Here is a 20,567-nt window from a genome sequence, read left to right as displayed (position 1 = left end):
CAGCAGGAGGCACTCGGCCCTGGGAAGAGTTCCTTGGTAATGGCCAAGCCCCTTCCCCTGGGGCCCTGGGGAGGGTGAGAGCAATTCCAGCCTCTCCCCAGGCTGAGGCAAAAGCATCGCCGACCCAGATGTACCTGGAGCTGGGAGGGGCGCTCCTCAGCTCAGAGTCCTCCCCCGTCTTTCTGCCTCCCTAGGTCCTTCTCAGCCTCCAGCCAGGCTCTCCCTGTGCAGGGCTGAGGCTCCTCTCCTCCGCTCCCCACTTCTGCCTGGAATGCTCACCATGGGGACACCTGCCAGGAGGAAATCACACTTGCTAATGCTGGCCGCTGTGGCCCTTGTCTCCACTCCAGGTAAGAGGGCTTGTCTGGACTCCGAAGCCTAGCAGGCATGATCACAGCGTTATATCATTGCTATTATGTTAGTGATGACTACAGAAATAATTGATTGCACTGCTGTGGCACTTCAGTTTGAGGCCATTTCCTTATAAAAGTTTCCTGTTTGTGGAGTTTACTTTCCCTTTGAGATTAGGAGGAGAGGGAACGAGTCTTTGTCGTATTGTAGATGATCCAGAGAGGGTGAGGGACTTGCCCTGGGTCACACAGCGAGACTATGGCACAACCAGATCTCCATGACATCAGCCCAGAGTTGCAGCCTCTTAAGGCTGCAAGATTAAATTTAAAATTAGTTGCTTAGTTGTACTAGCCACATTTCAAGGCCTCATAGCCGTATTGGATAGCACCGTTTATAGAATATTTCCATCATCACGGAAAGTTCTATTGGATAGTACTGCTCTAGGGTGCCCTGACCACACAACTCTGGGAGGGTTCCTCAGGACAACAGTGAAGCCTGGCAAATGGACCAAATGTGGAATGGGATCTGGGAAGAGATGAGGCAGAGCAGGGCGTGACCCAGGAAAAAGGCAAGAGGGACCCAAGCAAAAGTTCTCATGCCAGGGATGCTTCAAGTGGGGAGAGGGGAGGAAGGCGTTTGGCAGAAGGAAAAGGAGGGCACGGAAAACCGAGCAGTGCAGCACGAGAGGCCCGGGCTGGCTGGATTCTGGAGAGTGGGCTAGGGAGGCGGTATGGGAGCCCCGGGCTGTCTGAGCTGGGGGAACTTTCCAACAGCCTGCTGCTCGGAGGGGCCTGCTGGAACCGCTGCTTGGCCTCTCTGCCCTGACCCTCAGCCCAGATCAATAGACGCTTCTTTTTTCCTTAAAGATCTCCGTGGGAGAAAGGGTACCCACCCTCTGGTGTCCTTCTGGAGTTCTAGCTATACTTCAGGCTCCACCCCACCCCCACCCCCACCCCACAGCCCCTGCAAGGCTGCAACCAGCACATTTAAAATTTTTCGTCTCACCAGGGAAGGACTCCACTGGCATAGTTTCAGATGTTCTCATTATGTCCTAACCGCCTCCCAACCCAGCATCCAAGTCAGTGAGGCTGCTGGGAAATAGGGCAGCCTCCCAGGCCCCCAGCTCCAGGCCTAGCTCCCAGTGCCAGGGCCCCCCAGGTCTGGAGGAGCTGCTGGGGTGGGGAGCCCAGGCTGCAAGGGGCAGGAGACACCCACCCCAGAGAGAGTGGCGGACGTACCCGGGCTCCTCCGCCTTCCCCACCCTCAGGGTCAGTCAGTGCTGGGACCCCATCATCTGAGGTAAGTAGTATGTGCAGCCTCCGCGGTCCATAGACCCAGAGAGGCAGGAAGGCCAAGGGAGACGGGACCTGGTCTGCCACCTCCAGCAACCGCAGAGGCAGGAGCGGAACATCCCATGGCTCTTCCCACCCCCTAGGAAGGAGCCTCCGCTCTTGGCTGTCTTTGCGCACCTACCCTGGGGATGCAGCTTTGGATTCCTGCACCCCAGTGCAAAGAAGGGCAGCATGGCTTCCCCTCCACGGTCTCAGCTCCCTAATCTCCTTCCTCCACGAGATCCTGATACCTGTGTTTGGGGGAGCAGAGTTGTCAGGATAGGGAATCAGGAGAGAATCAGAGAGGATGCCGAACAGGGACAGCACAGAGTGGGTGGCTTTCCCCGGGAGTGTGTGTGTGTGTGTGTGTGTGTGAGAGAGAGAGGGAGAGAGAGAGAGAGAGAGAGAGAGAGAGAGAGAGAAAGTGCATGTGTGGGTGGATGTGTGTGTAGTTTCAGAGGGAGGTGTGGGGTGAGTGAGGGTGTGTCTGTGGATGTTTCAGAGGGTGGAGATGTGAGTGCGTTATTATTGCATGGAGGGCATGCTACATTTGGGGGGATGATGAATGTGTATAGAAGGCCTTACACACAGTGCATGGCTCTCAACTCTATCCGCTCTTCAGAATGCCCGTGAGGCCCTTTTAAAATCTAGATTCCTGGGCCTCACTCCTAGAGATTCTGATTCAGTACCTCCAGGATGGAACAGCATCTCTGATGGTCCTGATGGGAAACTGAAGTCAAGAATTCTGAGCCCTGTGGTTAAGGACGCTGGCTATGGGGGGAGGCTGGCCAGGGTCCACACCCCTAGATCTGCTCCTTCTCTGTGTGACTTGGGGCAAGTTATTTAACCTTCGAAGTCTCAGTTTTCACATTAGCCAAACGAGAAAATGGCACTGCCTACTTTGTAAAGAGGTTATGAGAAAGAAATGTGGAGCATGGTATTTGGTAAAGAGTTAGCCCTCAATAAATAGCATCTATTTTGTTATTATGAATGCCTAGATGTAGATATAAATAAGTATACGTGGACATTTGTAGCCATATGTGCACGGGAACGGATGTGTATATAAATGTGTATATCTGACTACTGGAGTAGCTTAGAGAGTCATGTATGTATATATGTGTGATGTCTGTGTGCATATAAGGAAGTGTGTATACGTGAGAGGTGGAAAGCATGTGTCTGGATATTGGGTGAGGGTGTGTATATGGCTGAATGCCGGAGAGAAAGCTTTTTCTGGAAGCTTAAAGTATCAGTGTGCCCCAGGCCCACTCAGCCACCATCCGCCCCCCTCCCCCCACCACCATCCAGACAGAGTTACTGGAAGCTGCTGTTATGCATGCAAGGTTGTTCCCAGCAGCCTGGCTGCCTCCGCTACCCCTCCTTTCCCTCCCCTCCCGGCAGTCCCAGCTGGGGCAGGGGTCCCTACGCTCCACCACCATCATTAACTTAGGATTAAGCTGGGCTCTCCAGCCGAGATGATGCGCCGCCATCTCCGAGGCCTGGGGCGGCAATGAGGGATAGTGATGGGTGGTGGGGAGGGCGGATGGGGGATGCCATTTCAGGGAGCCCTGCCTCCTTCCTCATTCTGAGAGCTGCTTAACAGCTGCCATCACTCCCAGGGGTCCAAGGCTGGGCCTCAGCTGTGGCATGGGGCCCACCCCCCACCCCTGGACTAGGGCTGACAGCTGGATGCACCAGGAGAGCAGGCACTAATTGGTTAATGGGGATCTCCCCACGACCCACCAAGGAGGGCCTGAAATCAGCTTCCTGGAGGGTTAGGAGCCAATTAGGGGTGGCCTGGCTCCTGCCTGACACCACAAAGGCAAAGAATGACCGGCCACACCAGTCAGCAAACAGAGGCAGATGTGAAACACTGCCCTCTGCCTCTCAGACCCTGCCCCGGTGAGCCTGGACAAGGGGACATGGAGAGCAAGGCATCTGCCCCGGGAGGGGGCCAGGCAGGAAAATGCCATTTGCATGCGGGATACCCATCTGCCCAGCAAATTCAGGAACCCGAGGTCTAGAGCTGCGCGTGCCACAGGCTTGCCCTGTGACTGTGGGCGAGTCGCTCCCTTTTCTGGGCCTCTCTGTCTTGAAATGTCACAATGGAATTTTATAAAATGCCCCAAAGCAACGTGTACGTCATCCACCCACCACTGAGCCTTCCTCTTCCCCTGACCCCCACCCGGCCCCCTCACTTGGGTCCAGGAGACAGTGGCTGAGTACACACCCTGTGTCAAGTTGAACCCTGCTACAGAATCTGGGAGGGGGGGTTCATCTTCTTTCCATTTCACAGGTGAAGACGCTGAGGCTTAGAAGGCTCCTGTAACAGCTAATAGAGGCTCAGGGCCAGAGCACGTTCTCTCAGGACGCCCTCCCCAGAAGGAACACTAGGCTCCAGGGCCACACCTCCTCTCTCCCCCTTTTTAGCCAGTGGCTTCCATGCATCTCTCAAGGCCCATCTCACACTCTGCAGGTCAGCTCTTCCATGAGTCCCCTGACTGCTTCCACTCCGAGGGTCCCTGGTCTTGAACCTAAACCACTATTATGGCTCTCACCTACTGTCAGTTTTCTGTCTTCCTCCCTGGATCGCAAGCTCCTTGAGGAAGAGGGACTGTGTCTTACTCATTTTGCTACACAGGGCCTCACCCAGTGCTAAGTATACAGCAGGTACTCAATATCTGAGTATAGGAGGGGTGACTGACTGAACTAAGTGACTAGATGGGGTCTGCCCAACCTACTGAAATTCAAATTTTAATTAATTATAATTAAATAAAATTTAAAATCTGGTTCCTCAGCTGCACTAGCCATATTTCAGGGGCACAGTGGCTAATGGCAAATAGCTACTGTACTGGACAGGGCAGAAAATGGAACCCTTCCATCACTGCCAAAAGTTCTGTTGGACAGCGCTGCCCTGGAGGCCAGGCTCCAGCTGGCCCCTAGGCCCTGAGACCTCTGGTGGTGTCCCCCATCTGCAGCTTGGAGCTCAGCCTGGGGATCCCCGGCCACCTTTGGGCCTGTCTTTGAAGACCAGCCCCTCGGTCTGCTATTCCCAGAGGAGTCCACCGAGGAAAAGGTGACACTGGCATGCCGTGCCCGGGCCAGCCCTCCGGCCACCTACAGGTGAGACCCTCGCAATGGTGCTGGGAGGCCCTGGGCAGTGGGCAATTGTTCGTCACATCAGCCCCTCTCCGCCCCCTCTGCAGGTGGAAGATGAATGGCACCGAGATGAAGCTGGAGCCAGGCTCCCGCCACCAGCTGGTCGGGGGCAACCTGGTCATCATGAACCCCACCAAAGCCCAGGACGCCGGCGTCTACCAGTGCCTGGCCTCCAACCCAGTGGGCACCGTCGTCAGCAGGGAGGCTGTCCTCCGCTTTGGCTGTGAGCCCCACGGGGTGCCGGGACGCTTTGGGGTAGAGAAGACAGGGCTGGAAAAAGTGTCCAGAAGGGCGGGTGACTACTTCCCCATGGAGCCTGAGCTGGGGAGGGAGGGTCCCCCAGGCTTGGAGGACAGCGCCTGAGCACACGGTCTCCACCTCCAGTCCTGCAGGAATTCTCCAAGGAGGAGCGAGACCCAGTGAAAACCCATGAAGGTTGGGGTGTGATGTTGCCCTGTAACCCACCCGCCCACTACCCAGGTGAGTCAGGCCCCTGGGCCATGTTAGACAGAGGGCACAGGAGGGGCTTCTGGCCGCTCAGCAGAAGAGGGGTGGAATAAGAGGTGGTGAGTGACCCTTGGAAGCACTGATCCCGGGGTGCCCAACTCTAAATGATTCTGTGCCCCACCCCCCATCAGACTGGGAGGCCCCCAAGGGCAGGGGCTGTTTCCCCAGCAGACAGCACTCCCTGAGGGCAGAGATAAAGTCACATCTTCCCTCTAGGTCTCCCCTCAGCCCCAGTTCAGAGCACAGGGGCTCTCAGGACAGGGTCTACGGATCCCAGGGTCTACAGGACCCCAGTAGCGCATTGAGGTCCTACCCAGAGTTGCTCCATTAGCCCAGTACCCCCGGTTTCCTCAAACTCCCCATTCCTAGGCTTGTCCTACCGCTGGCTCCTCAACGAGTTCCCCAACTTCATCCCTACGGATGGGCGTCACTTCGTGTCCCAGACCACAGGGAACCTGTACATTGCCCGGACCAATGCCTCAGACTTGGGCAACTACTCCTGCCTGGCCACAAGCCACATGGATTTCTCCACCAAGAGCGTCTTCAGCAAGTTTGCTCAGCTCAACCTGGCTGCGGAAGGTCAGGGTCAGCGGGCAAGGCGAGGAGGAGGGAGCTGAAGGGGTCAGGGGGCGTTGGGAAAGGGGGTCTTCCCTTTGAAGTTGTGAAGAGCAGCTCAGAGGGCACAGGGTCTGGGGCTGGACCCCAGGGTCTTCCTGCTACATGGCCTCAGACCCTTGCTGCATGCCCCCAAGGGGAGAGGGAGTCAAGAAAGTGCGGGCTCTGAGTTGTGCTGAGATCCTAAGCACAGGAGCGCCTGATCTGGATCTGATGTGTGAACCCTCTCTCCCCAGACACCAGGCTCTTTGCCCCCAGCATCAAGGCCCGGTTCCCAGCAGAGACCTATGCGCTGGTGGGGCAGCAGGCCACCCTGGAGTGCTTCGCCTTCGGGAAGTGAGTGGCGGGGGAGGGAGGGGACAGGCCAGGGCACAGCCTCTCAGAGCCCCTCAGGGAGAGGGCAGGCAGGGCCGGCTCTCAGTCGTCTCGGTGCCTTCGCAGGGTCTAGCAGAGTGCCGGACCCACTGTGGGTAGCAACCGCCACTCACTGAGCACTAACTCTCTGGGTGAGGCGTCTTCCCAGCAACGCGCATGATAGGCTCAGGCAGCTTATACAACACCCCAGGCTGGGGGCAGGTAGCGTGGCGCGTGGACCCCAACCCAGCCTGCCTCATTCAACTACTAGCTCTGTCACTTGCTGGCTGGGAGACCTTGGGTAAACCACCTAACCTCTCTGTGCCTCAGTTTCCCTATTTGTACATGGTGATAATAATAGTACCTACCTCACGGGGTTGTTATGAGGATTGAATGAACTAATATATGTACAGTGCTTAGAATAGCATCTGGTATTTAGTAAGTATTCTGTGGATGCTAACAGTTATCTCTTAAAATAGAAAATGTATAATAGAACTCTTACTCTCTCAGAAAAAGGACTCACTGGAACAGGGCTAAGCAAATAGCAGGTACTCAATAAATGTCTGTAGAATGAATGAAAGAATGTGATTTGTGCATTGGTCCCCTCCTCCCTCACATATCTCCTGTGGTTACCCAAGATGCCCCCTGCTTTGTGGAAAGTTATTGGGCTTCCAGAAAATCCATATTTAAAACACATGAAGGGTAATGCGTTACCCTGTAAGACTCACTGATACCTCAGTCCATTTTAGTACACAGATTACTAACAACTTAATCCCCTTTGAAAAGTAGAGGCAAGGCCCTGTTGGGGAGAGGAGGAAGGGGACCCATAAAGAACCAGGTTGCAGGCCGCTGCGGAGGAGGGCAGGCCCAGAAGAGGCCAGGGCAGGGTGGGGTCAGGAAGGGAGGGCAAGTCAGCTTCAGGGAACAGACCACCTGTGCTCTGAGCCTCCCTGGGAGAGGCTCCTCCTCTCCTGGCCGCTCTCCCTCTGTCTCTTCCCGGCCCTCCTCCCCGTCGTCCCCACCTGCCCAGCATCTCAGGGGGACCTGGGTTGGGGGAGGAGTTGCAGGCACAAGGGAGTCTGCCTAGCTCAGCCCACCCCCTCTGGCTTTGTCTCCCCTGCCAGCCCCGTCCCCAGGATCAAGTGGCGCAAAGTGGATGGCTCCTTGTCACCACAGTGGGCCACAGCCGAGCCCACCCTGCAGATCCCCAGCGTAGGCTTCGAGGACGAAGGCACCTACGAGTGTGAGGCGGAGAACTCCAAGGGCCGCGACACCGTCCAGGGCCGCATCATCGTGCAGGGTACAGAGCCGGACACCCTCGCCGCCTGCCTTCCCCTGTCCTTGAGGAAGCCGACCCAAAAGTCAGGGAGGAGATTAGGCAGCCCCTTGCTGAAACTTTCCTGCCCACGGGGTGCACTGGGCATGGGACCAGACGAGGCTGGTGCTGTGATCAGCTCAGAGCTTCAGTCAAGGTTGCAGAAAGCACATGGAAAGCATTAGAATGACTTAAGTCGCTAATAGAGTTACTGGCAGTGCCAGTTGTCTTGAACCTGCTTCTCCCCACCCCGGAATGCGGCTGGCTCCCTCTGCTGTCTGGCGCAGGAGCTGCAGCCCTGCAAATCCAGTCCAGTTAATTCGCGGAGCTCCTCCCAGCTCCTCCCCAGCCTCTCCCCAGCCTTGCTCTCCCTTGCTCCCCGCAGCTCAGCCCGAGTGGCTCAAGGTGATCTCAGACATGGAGGCTGACATCGGTTCCAACCTGCACTGGGAATGCGCAGCCGCCGGCAAGCCCCGGCCCACAGTGCGCTGGCTTCGGGATGGGGATCCTCTGTCCTCCCAGGTAGGAGACCTGGGGCTTCCTTCCACACACCCAGCACACCTTCCTCTGCTCACCTGGTTCCCTCACCCTCCAGATCTCCTCGCCTTCCACACACTGGCAACCCTTCTGGGCCAGTTAGGGTGCCACAGGGTAGTTCTAGGTGCTTCTCTCCATCCCAGAGTCACATGGCCTCAGGCTGGTCAACTGGATAGAGTGTGGAGGGTCCAGGGACCTGAGTTCAGGCCCAACTCAGCCACAAAAGCACTATGTGGTCCTGAGTGTGTCACTTGCCCCTCTGGCTTCCGTGTGCAGACGTGCGGGGAGGCCAGGGGAATCTGTGCGTCCTGGGATTCCAGGTGGCCCTGGATAGGACTGGGCATGCAGGCGCCCCCTCCAGGCAGCCCAGTCTCCACTGCATCCACCCCATAAGCCCCCACCCAGTGGTCCTGATCTTCTGCACAGGCCCGGGTAGAAGTGCTGGCCGGAGACTTGCGATTCTCCAAGCTGAGCCTGGAGGACTCAGGCATGTACCAGTGTGTGGCGGAGAACAAGCACGGCACCATCTACGCCAGTGCCGAGCTGGCCGTGCAAGGTAAGGGGCCCAGGGAGAGAGGACGTCCCCGGGGACACCCACGTGGGGGGTCGTTAGGGGTTGTGAGTTGCAGCATTTCTAAATGCACACACTCACCTGGCAGTTTTCCTTCGTTTTCCAACAGCTTCTGAGTAGAACTCAGGGATTTAAGACAGGAGATGAGACACTAGATGGAGCTCCCAGAGGACAGGGTCTCTGGCTTGACCCGCGTCTGATGTGGAAAAGGAAATGTCTGCCGCCATGAAAAAAAAGTGGCAAAAGTCACTGAAAAGCAAATTAGCTAGATTTGGGTTTAATGCAGCCCCTTTGCCTGTGTGACCTTCGGCAAGTTATTAATCTCTTTGTGTTTCAGTTTCTTGAATAATAAAATGTGGGCAATAATAGCCCAGCCCTCATACAGCTGCTGTGGGGATGAAAGGAGATGATAGAGCTAAAGCATAAAGAACCTGCCCATCACATAATAGGTGCCCAGTAAATGTCAGCTAGTCCAGTATCCTTAGATGTGTGACTTAAGCTTGTAGTCTGTTTCCTCATCTGTAAAATGGACAGAACGGTACCTACCTCATCTAGTTGTAGTGAGGCTTAACTAAGACTCATTCATTCATTCAACCAATATTTCTTCAACACCTCCTAAGAAGTGAACACGAAAAATAAGGTCTCTGCCTTCAAGTATCTTACAATCCAGTGGAGAGAGGGGGGCAAATAAACACAAAATCAAACAATTAAATAATTTCAGACAGCCATAAAAAATACAGTAAAGAAAATCCCGCAGAGTGCTGTGGGTAAGGTGGGCCAGTTAGAGGGGATGGTCAGGGAAGACCTCTCTGAAGAAGTTGCATTTGGGATGTGAACCAACCATGTGAAGATCTGGGGGCTTTCCAAGCAAAATGTATAGTAAGTGCAAAGGTCCTGAGGCAGGAAAAATCATGTCATCTTCACGGAACCAAAAAAAGAAGAGGAAAAAAATGGCCTAGGTGATAGAGCACAATAAGTGAGGGAAGGAATGGAGCAAGATGTGATCAGAGAGGTAGGGACTCCTTTGTGAGCCCTTGGGAGGCGTTGGACTTCATTCTGAGTGTCTGTTTTGTGTTTTTAAAATGATATTCCTCGCAGCTGGGTGGAGAAGAGATTGTAGAAAGAAAATGCAAAATCAGGAAGGCCAACCAGCAGAGATCTGGTAGCAGTGGGGGTGATGAGAAGGGGCTGGATCCTGGCTATTTTGGAAGTGGTGCTGCTAGGGGTCACTCGTGGATTGGCCATAGAGGGAACATAAAATGTTTAACATGTAGCCAGGTGACATCTGACGCCAGGGCAACGAGTGCTGGTTTGATTCCCTGCGTGACTGTGGGGCGCTCCCCCTTCCTTCCAGCACTTGCCCCCGACTTTAGGCTGAATCCTGTAAGGCGTCTGATCCCCGCAGCCCGAGGGGGAGAGATCGTTATCCCCTGTCAGCCCAGGGCAGCTCCGAAGGCCGTGGTGCTCTGGAGCAAAGGCACTGAGATTTTGGTCAACAGCAGCAGGTACAAGCCCCACCCCACCTGAGCCCCACCCCATCTGAGCAATTCCTGCTCACCCTCTCTCTCCCTGGAGGTGAGTCCCCTTCCTGTGACTACAGTGTGTCACTGGGTTGGCCAGATCTGCTCTGTCCTTGCTGCAGAGTGACCGTAACTCCGGATGGCACCTTGATCATAAGAAACATCAGTCGGTCAGATGAAGGCAAATATACCTGCTTTGCTGAGAATTTCATGGGCAAAGCCAACAGCACGGGCATCCTGTCTGTGCGAGGTAAGGACCATGGTTTGGCTGAGGTTGGTGACTCAGCCACCACGGGGTGCCGTCCCTCCTCGCCATTGGGCTCTTGTGTTCCCATGTTCCTCCTAGTTTGTTTGTTTGTTTTGCGGTACACGGGCCTCTCACTGTTGTGGCCTCTCCCGTTGCGGAGCACAGGCTCCGGACACGCAGGCTCAGCAGCCGTGGCTCACGGGCCCAGCCGCTCTGCGGCATGTGGGATCTTCCCGGACCGGGTCACGAACACGTGTCCCCTGCATCGGCAGGCGGACTGTCAACCACTGTGCCACCAGGGAAGCCCCTAGTTTGGTTTTGAGGCTACCCCAGGATTCGGTTTCTCTTGGGACTGCCCCCAAACACCGCCATCCAGGATATGCTCCTGCCCCCCTCCCACGCACTCGCGGGGCTGCTGGGAGGTCAGGATGCTGTTGGCCATGCTGCCTGTTCTCTTTCCTGGGGCTCAAGACAGAGCCTCTCCCCCTGCCCTGCCGCCCCTGCCTGGGCCTACTTCCTCCCCTTCCACTCAGGGGCCCTTTGTCTTGGCAGATGCAACCAAGATCACTCTAGCCCCCTCGAGTGCCGACATCAACTTGGGAGATAACCTGACCCTGCAGTGCCACGCCTCCCACGACCCCACCATGGACCTCACCTTCATCTGGACCCTGGATGACTTCCCCATCGATTTCGACAAGCCTGGGAGTCACTACCGAAGGGCCAGTGTGGTAAGGCCTGAGGCCAGAGAACCCAGGGCTCCTCCCTCCTTATGGGCAGACAGGTGACCCACGAGAGCCATCAACACCCCCAAAGCTTTACCCCCTTCCCCCAGGAATGCCATGATGGCAAGCTCATCCCTGGGTTCATAAGTACCCTCCCTTAGACGGGCAGTTCCCCGGATTCCACCCGACGTCTATGCATTTAGAAGAGGGTTAGGGTCAAACCTGGAATTCCAGACACCGAGCAAGACTCACTCCCCTACTCTTGTTATCCTGCCCCCCAGCGCAGATGATATCATTAACTTGAACCATCACTGACTGTCTTCTGTAAAAAAAAAAAAAAATGTCGTTTAATCCCCAGTGGTACCAAGTAGAGACTAGCTGATCCCTTCCATGGGACAGAGAGGAAGAGCGAGGTGCAAGGGGTCTGGGGAAGTAACAGAGCAGGGGACTCTGAGCCCCGCCTCCTGTCCCCTGACTCATGCACTAGCCAGGGCTGCTTCCTCTGACCCGCCCCGCTTCCTGTCCCCCGTGTGCAGAAGGAGACGGTTGGGGATCTGACCATCCTGAACGCCCAGCTGCGCCACGGTGGGAAGTACACATGCATGGCCCAGACGGTGGTGGACAGTGCATCTAAGGAGGCCACAGTCCTGGTCCGAGGTGATGGGTTTCCCACCCCACCCCCACCGTGACACCCTCAGAGGCCAGCTGGGCTATTCTGACCTTCACTCCCTAACTAACTCCCACCTCTCCCTGAAAGCCGTGGGAAGGGCTCCTAACAAGTCTGTTGAGTTGAACTCATCCCGTGGTTTTTCGCAGGTCCTAAATGAATAAAATATTCTTCCTCCAAAGCTAGAATTGTAAAAAAAACCCACTCCTAACACATCCCAAGACTGGAGAACTTGCTGAGGCCAGAAGTTTCAAAGCCTCATGCTGGGAAATCTATATACATCTCTGTGAGAGAGCCTCTGTGACCCCTCCAGCCTTGGACACATCCTTCGTCCTCAAAACACCCCATCTGCCACTCACTACTGCCCCCATTCCTTGCCCTCCCAACCCGGTGTATGTTTCCTGCGCCCTCTGCTGCTCCCTCTTGGTACTGCACCAGCCCAAGCGAGCCTGAAGGAGGTTGGCTCAAATTTGTTGCTCTGACCTCTTGGTGCAGGTCCGCCAGGTCCCCCAGGAGGCGTGGTTGTGAGAGACATCGGTGACACCACTGTCCAGCTCAGCTGGAGCCGTGGCTTTGACAACCACAGCCCCATTGCCAAGTACACCCTGCAAGCTCGTACTCTACCTGCAGGGAAGTGGAAGCAGGTTCGGACCAGTAAGTGTGAGGCCCCACCCAGGTCAGTACTGATCAGGCCTGGCTGTAGGGGGGGCGAGGGGGGAGTGCTGGGGGTCAGAGGCCAAGGCTGAGCCTGGAGCTTCGAAGAGGGACAAGTGTAGACCCCCTGCCTGCAGGGAGCTCCCAGGCCATTAGGGAAGATGGTCACACAGGCGGCAGAAGAATGGGGAGAGAGTTGGAGAGGGACGCACTCAGTCTGCACCCTTGAAGCATTGGCAGGACTATTAATGGGGCAATGAAAACATTCGTGGGGGTGTGGGATGCACACAACATCTTACAAAGGCTCCAAGGCAGGGAGGTCCACGAGTTTCCCAATCATTCCTGAAAAAGGTATTGAACTCTTAATATAGCGGGTACCACCGTGAGAGCTGGGTATAAAAAAGTGATTCATACCCAGTCCCTGCCCTTTCCATCTAGATCAGTAAATGAAGTGCAGAACACTGACTCCCTGGTGCCTTGCAGATCCCGCCAACATCGAGGGCAACGCCGAGACCGCCCAGGTGCTGGGCCTCACTCCCTGGATGGATTATGAGTTCCGGGTCTTAGCCAGCAACATCCTGGGCACTGGGGAGCCCAGTGGGCCCTCCAGCAACATCCGGACCAAGGAAGCAGGTCAGAGCCCTGGATGAGAAGTAATGTCAGGGCACAGACCCTAGCCCTCCTTAAAGGGAGCCCCAAGCAAGCAGCAATTACATGGAGTTCCAACCCTGCTCACCAGGCTTCGGACTCTAACAAAACAGATGAGAAGGGAACACAAGTCAGAGCAAGGCCGCAACACTGCACAACGTACTGTGCCTTGGGCCACAGCCTGTCAGGGCTGGAAGCCATCCAGTCCAAACCACTCATTTAAAAAATAGGCCAACCTTACAACTGCATGTGAATCTACAATTGTCTCAAAGTAAAGAGTTTAATTTTTTTAAAAATGGAAAAACCATTCCATGTGAAGGAAGGGTCACACTGGCAGAGCCTGGACTTGAACCCAGGACCATGGGGTGATGGGCAGATATCCTCCCTGGAAGTGCACGAGCTGCAGGAATCAGTTAATGAGGAAGGTGTGTGTGTGTGTGTGTGTGTGTGTGTGTGTGTGTTGTGCAGGGCACTAAGTAAGCAGCTGGTGCTCTAAGTCCTTCTTTAGATGGTTTCTTTGGGAGCAGGAAGAATGGACAATCTGCCCACAACCCTCCCTGAAAGGCAGGTAGGTGTCATAACCTGAGTGGGGAAGGAAGGGAAGAGGTGAAGGTGAAGGCCCAGAATGAGAGCCCTGGGATCCTGAGACCAGCAGCATGGAATCAGGACCTGCCTCCCCTCCATACCCACCCAGGCCTGCCCCACTGGATGTGTAATGAGAGCCTGCCTTTTTGTGTCCATAAACATGGTTTCCTGTGTGCCCCATGCTGACTCTCCAGGCTCTTTCTGGAATCATTCAATATTTTTAACTGGTACCTCTCCTGAGTAAAGAGTTCCAGAAGGAGCACTTTCTTTGATTGAACTTCTTGGACAGTCAAAGGGTGAGGAGTGGTCTTCTTCACTGCAGTATCCAGGAGTTGAGCACAAAGACAGCTATGACGCAGAAGAAAGATGATAAGATTTCAAATCAGAAGAGCTGAGTTCAAATTCAAACTGTGACATCTATTAGCTGTGTGACTTTAGGCAAGTCACTTAACTGCTCTGGGCCTCAATCTTTCCACTCTGAAAAGGGTAATATTAATGCCTACCTCACAGGATCAAATGGGTAATGTGTTTAAGTGCCCTTTGCAAATGAGAAGGCCCTAAAGTATCATCAGAACGAAGTGATAAGTCTCCAGTTGCTGGATCATCTACAGAAATATTTTAACCCTCAGCCAAGTTACCCCCTGCCAAGCTTCACGATCTAATTAAATACATTCTTGTTTTAATATCAGCCTTTTGAATACTAGAGACAATTAGGAAATTAAGTCCGCCATGAAAATAAAAAAATAATAAAACAACCTGTAACCCAAAAGAAATGTTTTTTGGATTAACTGCAGTTCTGAATTATTTATTCCCCTTAATTTAAAGCAAATTAGAGTTGGTCTCTGCTACTTAGTTTAAACCAACAAGAGGGATCAAGATAATGATCATTTATGGAGTGTATACTATATGTATATGCTAGCCACTGTCTTGTTTAATTTTATTCTTCTTACAGCCTTTGAGAGAAACATTATTATCCTTATCTTACAGAGAGGGGAATCAGAGGCTCAGAGAGGTTAAGTAACTCGTCCAGAGAAACTCAGCTAGTAAGTGGCAGAGGTGGAATCTGATCTCAGGTCTGCTTGACTCCAAAGCCCACGTCCAGAGGGACTCTTGAAAGACAAAACCAGGTCCCATTGGAATAGTTTCAGAAGGATAGGTGTTAACTCTTCTCTAAATGTTTGGTAGAACTCACCTGTGAAGCCATCTGGTCCTGGACTTTTGTTTGTTGGGAGTTTTTAAATTACTGATTCAATTTCAGTACTGGTAATTGATCTGTTCATAGTTTCTATTTCTCCCTGGTTCTGGTTCAGTCTTGGGAGATTGTACTTTTCTAAGAATTTGTCCATTTCTTCTAGGTTGTCCATTTTATTGGCGTGTAGCCAGGGCCCACTGGAAGGGTGTCCTTGTCCTAGGATGCTTTTTGGTCTCAGAGCTTTTGTTCCCTCACTGCCCATTAACTGTCTGTGTCCCTTGGCCCTGACAGCCCCCTCGGTGGCACCCTCAGGTCTCAGAGGAGGTGGTGGAGCCCCTGGAGAGCTCATTGTCAACTGGACGGTAAGCTGCAAGGACAGAGGCAGGACTATGCCTCCAGTTCTCTGGGGGGACAAGTTCTACCCCACCCTCACCCCCACCCGCACCTGGTGGGACTCATCTCAGGAGTTGAGCAGCATGCAGAGAGGACCCAGACAGAGCCACTGCACAGTCCTGACTCCAGAGCAGACAAGGTCCCTCCCCTCCCCTGGTACCCACTGCAGGATGGAACCACCGCAGTCCTGGGGCCACCCCTCTTGGTGAAGGCTGGGTGGGGCTAGAGGACGGGCAGGGAAACGCAGCCGCGGTCCCTCGCCCATGCCACGCTCTTGCCCCTCAGCCCATGTCCCGGGAGTACCAGAACGGAGACGGCTTCGGCTACCTGCTGTCCTTCCGCAGGCAGGGCAGCACTAGCTGGCAGACCGCGCGGGTGCCCGGCGCCGATGCCCAGTACTTCGTCTACAGCAACGAGAGCGTCCGGCCTTACACCCCCTTTGAGGTCAAGATCCGCAGCTACAACCACCGCGGGGATGGGCCTGAGAGCCTCACCGCGATTGTGTACTCGGCTGAGGAAGGTGGGCCACCCCGGGGCCCACACGGCATCCCCACCCCAGCAGCTTGTCCACGGGGTGTAGGGTGGAGGAGCGCTCCTCACACCCCTGCTAGGTTCCGCAGGTGGGGTGGAGAGGACACCTGGCTTCTAAGCCACCGGCTTCCTTCCTAGTCCCCGCTACCTCATCTCCCCTCAGGCCTAGAGGAGGGAGGCTCTCTGGAAAGAGAAGTGGGCCCTGGGGGATGCTCTGCACCCTGAACCCTGGGCTCTATAAAATCCTAAGAGAGGGCAGTCCCAGTTGGCAGCTGCTCTGTAGGGTACAGGGAGTGCCTGGGAATCCAAACCCATTCTGTGTCGGTCCCCAGAGCCCAGGGTGGCCCCTACCAAGGTCTGGGCCAAAGGGGTCTCATCCTCAGAGATGAACGTGACCTGGGAACCGGTGCGGCAGGACATGAATGGTATCCTCCTGGGGTACGAGGTGAGCACTGACCTGGGCTGGGAGAGGAAGAGGTCGGGGGGTCAAGGCGCGGGGGCACCTCATGGCTTGCTAGTCCTCCTCCTGGAATCACTCATTCACTAACCAGGCACACAGCACGCAGTCTAGGCATCACCATGGACGCAACCTCAGCTGAGCCCCTCTAGCTGATGCCTGTGGACAGCCTTGAAGTTACTGCTTGGCTTGAGCCAGCACTGGACGCTGCGGGAGCCCAGGGGAGGAGGAGCAGGTTCTGGAAGGGGCATAGCCTGCCCGTTTCACGCCAGAGCCCAGTTAGCCTGGCATCCTCAGGGCTGCAGAGAACAGCATGGCCTCCTCTATGTACCAGCCGCTCATCCTGTCCCTGAGGAACTCTGGGCCCAGCAGTTTCTGACCCAAGACTTGGGCCCACTGGTGACTCCACACGGGGGTACATGCGGGGGTGGATGGAGAGCGAGAGAAAGCGAGAGGAAGGGAAAGAAGGGCAAGCAGGAACTGTCATTGTCTAAGGGAGAATCACCATACTAGTGATGTTTTCAGTTCCGTTCAGGAGAGTCAGCTCTGGGCTTCAGCACAATGGGTTAGGCGAGCCCCGCTGAGGAGATAGCTGCAAACTCTGCCATTGATTTGGAAGAATATCTAGAAGGCCTTGGTGTTACGAGGTCTATGACAATGGGTTTGCATTTACTCAGCAGCCCTCATAAGCTTGCTGGAGTGAGGGCTGGGGGACTACTTTGCAAGTACAATATGCGTTTCATAGCCTTTAACAGAGTCCCCACGGGATTCCTTGAATTAATTAAATGGGGTTGGTTTCAGCAGGCCATCGCTAGGTTGAGTCAGTGCCCACACCCCCGCTCCCTCGTTCAGCCCACGTATTAAGCTCTCTCGTTGGACTGGGCACTCTGCTGGGCACCAAGAAGGGAGCAGCCACTTACACCAACTTGTCCCTGCTCCCTTGGAGCTCATGATCTAGTGTCTAGGTCCTGAGACCTGAGACTGAGTTACAAGCACCAGCAAGGAGCAGGATGCAGGTGTCCAGAGCCAGGGTCAGGGTGGCCCCGAGGTCCTGGGTTTGACTGCTGACCCTAGGGTACCCCTGCCCCCTTCAGATCCGCTACTGGAAAGCCGGGGACAAAGAAGCAGCTGCTGACCGAGTGAGGACAGCAGGGCTAGACACCAGTGCCCTGGTCACCGGCCTACACCACAACACCAAGTACCACGTGACTGTGCGGGCCTACAACCGCGCCGGCACTGGGCCTGCCAGCCCTTCCGCCAATGCCACGACCGTGAAGCCCCGTGAGTCCGTCAGCCTGGGTGGGGGTTGAGCGGTGTATTTTGGAGGCGGTGCCTCTAGGATCACTCTTTCCCCGAAAGACAAATGCTCCAGCCCACAAGCCCTGGGCAGGACAGAAACGAGGCAGCACGTCTAATAATAACGAGGGAACGGAATTCATGGCCTCTGAAGTGCCTCCCTTTTCTCCAACCTTTGTTGGAGTGTGTTTCTCAGGCAGCGGTGACAGAATGTTCTGGGTACAACTGCTTTGGGAAGACATCTAGAAAAAGGCTGGCTAAAAGCAAGGGGGTGAGTGGTGGGGAAACATTGGGAAGTCTCCCCAACTCTCTCCCTCCTCTGGCAGCTCCACGGCGACCCCCTGGCAACATCTCCTGGACTTTCTCGAGCTCCAGTCTTAGTATTAAGTGGGACCCCGTGGTCCCGCTCCGGAATGAGTCTGCAGTCACAGGCTATAAGGTAAGGAAGGGATCAACCGGGCATTGAACGCTGAGGAAGAGCTCACTTGTACTTCTGGCAAACACAAGGGAGCTGCAGTTTCTAGCCAGAAGGATCTGAGTTAGATGTAAGCAGAGAGTTTGGGATTGTGAGAGGCGTGAAATCCGTGAGCAGTTCTTCAGGGAGCAGGTAGTGGCGACTAGAAGAAAATGGTATGACTGCGGAAAGACAGGGTTCAAGGGGGCAGCGATGGACTGGGTGAAGTCTGGGTCCTTCTGGTCTAAGGAGTCTGCAGAACCAGTTCAGCTGCTTGCAAGCTTTTCTCGTCCCAGTGGGGAGCTTGTTCAAGAGCCTGGACCTGGTCAACAGGAAACAGGAGGGGTGAGGAGGCAGGACCTCGAGGGCCCAGAACCATATGGGCTCCTCCCATTCCTGGGGCTAGGGAAGAGGAGAATCAGTCCTGGTGTAAGGAAACTCTTGCCTGGCTAAACCCCCTTCCCACAGATGCTGTACCAGAACGACTTACACCCGACTCCCACACTCCACCTCACCAGCAAGAATTGGATAGAAATTGCGGTTCCTGAAGACACTGGCCATGCCCTGGTGCAGATTCGGACCACAGGGCCAGGGGGGGACGGGGTCCCGGCAGAAGTCCACATCGTGAGGAATGGAGGTGCTGTCTCTCCCCTTATCCCCCAGGAGTATCAGGGTCCATCCAGATGCCTGATGCAGGAATCATTCCCACCCAAGCCAGACCCCAACCCAGCCAGTCCCCAAGGGGGAAAAAAGCAGGCAGGCAGGAACCAAGTGCAAAGTAGCCCTGGAACTGCCCTTGCTGCCCCCTCCTTCCCACTCCCAAACATCCCTGAGGGCCGAGAGGTAAGTGCACTCCTTTCACGGGAACAAGAGCAAAGGTCCTACAAAACACTGCAGAAGGAGGGCTTGAGAACACCTCCCCGTCCTGAAGCCAGCCCTCCGTGAATCTCCTTAGGAAAGGTCTGGATTCTGTCCTGAGGGTGGGACAGGGATGTGCAGGTCCCAGGCCCAGCTCACTCAGCCCATTTCCGCCTGCTGGTTTCAGGCACAAGCATGATGGTGGAGAACTCAGCAGTCTGTCCAGTCCCACATCCTGGCACCGTCCTTCGTCACTCCGTGGCGACACTGATCCTCATAGGCTACCTGGAGCTCTGATCTCGGCACCCCTCCCTCTCTGCCACAGCTGGACACCCACCTCCGATGGACAGAGCCAGCTGGCCCCAGTCCCCTCCCAATGCCAAGGTGGCCCAACACTGTGCCTGAGAATGACTGGTTTTAAATACCTACTTTAAGCAGTGCCCTTTTCGTAGGAGGTAGGATATTTCATATTCTGCCACAGGAGAGAACCCATGCGAGGAATTTTCTTCTTTAAAGCAAGAGGCACCAGACAGTAACTTCCATGATGATACTGAACCCTATGCCTGGGCCCTCTAGGGTACCTGGAAGGAAGGCAGGCCTACAGGAAGAAGGGGGTTTAAACAGGCATCTGTGCATCAGCGGAGATAGCACTCTGGGACCGCATATGGACTCTGCTCCAGAGAGCGGAGTCCTAAGCCCGGGAACACCGGACAGGAACGGGACAAAGCTTAAACAGCAGCATCTCTCAGTCTAAGGAGAGGGCCAAACCTGGGGACCGGGGACTCTCCTACTTTCTCCTCTTAAAGGACAGCACGGCTGGACCCTGACATTGTCCTGGATAATTCCCTGGAGGCCCCTGCCACCTACCTTGATGGCTGAGAACCAGTGCTCTGGTGTCTGAGGCCGGGAGCCTGAGCCCCTGCAGCTCTGGGGGGCAACGCTCCCGACTGCTGGGTGGGAGCTAAGAGGGGTTGAGAAGCTGAGACTCCTGGTGGAAAGGGGCACCAGACTTGACCCGAGGCACAGTCACAATCAAGGTGACGTTGCCCTCTTAGCCAATACTGCCAACCCAACCCTGTCACCCCAGAGCGACAGAAGCCACTACAGGTGGCTGGGTGACTAAAGGGCTTGTCTTGGGCAGGTCCCCCACCGCACCAAGCCCCAGCCTGCACGGTCCCTTGCGGGTTTGAGTAGGAGGCAGGAGTGCCTCCACCGTCCTCCTCCAGCAGAATGCAGCTGTAATTCTGTGTGTCTGGAGTCAGGAGTCTTCTGAGAAGGGCAAAGGATAAATGCGGCCCTACCTGCTCGCAGGAACGCCCTGGGCCACATGGAGACCCGTCCCGCAGGCTGCCTCGGATGCTCTTTTGCATTCCCCCAGAAGATGAAGGGGTAAATAAATGGGACATCTTAGCTTGCGCTCTGGGTGTATTACCAGTCACAGCACGTCAGAGCTGGAAGAGGCTTTAGATCTCACTGGGCCCAAGCCACCACTCTACAGATGAGGTAACAGAGTTGGAAGGGGCAGGGCCTTCCTCAGGTCACACAGCCTGTCAATGATGGGGCTGGGATAGCACTCTTCTCCAACCTTCCTGTCCCAGGCTCTTTG

At 55.2% G+C, this 20,567-nt stretch overlaps 1 protein-coding gene across 1 annotated transcript; it reads left to right on the top strand.

Annotated features, from left to right (window-relative positions):
* The first annotated feature begins 280 nt into the window (after positions 1 to 280).
* Positions 281 to 19,258, top strand: CNTN2 (contactin 2). Its single transcript, XM_032647430.1, has 22 exons — positions 281 to 350; positions 4,658 to 4,802; positions 4,886 to 5,061; positions 5,223 to 5,318; positions 5,715 to 5,924; positions 6,197 to 6,296; positions 7,439 to 7,614; positions 8,015 to 8,151; positions 8,593 to 8,722; positions 10,092 to 10,242; positions 10,380 to 10,507; positions 11,057 to 11,232; positions 11,763 to 11,883; positions 12,389 to 12,547; positions 13,031 to 13,180; positions 15,264 to 15,334; positions 15,651 to 15,885; positions 16,229 to 16,341; positions 17,448 to 17,634; positions 17,976 to 18,088; positions 18,572 to 18,740; positions 19,149 to 19,258. Exons 1-22 carry the CDS (start codon positions 281 to 283, stop codon positions 19,256 to 19,258), a joined length of 3,123 nt encoding a protein of 1,040 aa, XP_032503321.1.
* The last annotated feature ends 1,309 nt before the right edge of the window (positions 19,259 to 20,567 follow it).

Source organism: Phocoena sinus, chromosome 1 (assembly GCF_008692025.1).
Source record: "Phocoena sinus isolate mPhoSin1 chromosome 1, mPhoSin1.pri, whole genome shotgun sequence".
NCBI classification, from domain to species: Eukaryota; Metazoa; Chordata; class Mammalia; order Artiodactyla; family Phocoenidae; genus Phocoena; species Phocoena sinus.
The sequence above is the reverse complement of the archived record's forward strand: the minus strand, read 5'-3'. Positions and strand labels throughout refer to the sequence as shown.

What these genes read in the sequence shown, in the direction of transcription:
- CNTN2 (XM_032647430.1), top strand. Translation starts at nt 281, where the DNA reads ATGGGGACACCTGCCAGGAGGAAATCACACTTGCTAATGCTGGCCGCT. An exon ending in GTGGAAGCAGGTTCGGACCA is followed by an intron (nt 12,548 to 13,030) that starts GTAAGTGTGAGG and finishes GGTGCCTTGCAG; the next exon opens with ATCCCGCCAACATCGAGGGC. An exon ending in TGCCACGACCGTGAAGCCCC is followed by an intron (nt 17,635 to 17,975) that starts GTGAGTCCGTCA and finishes CTCCTCTGGCAG; the next exon opens with CTCCACGGCGACCCCCTGGC.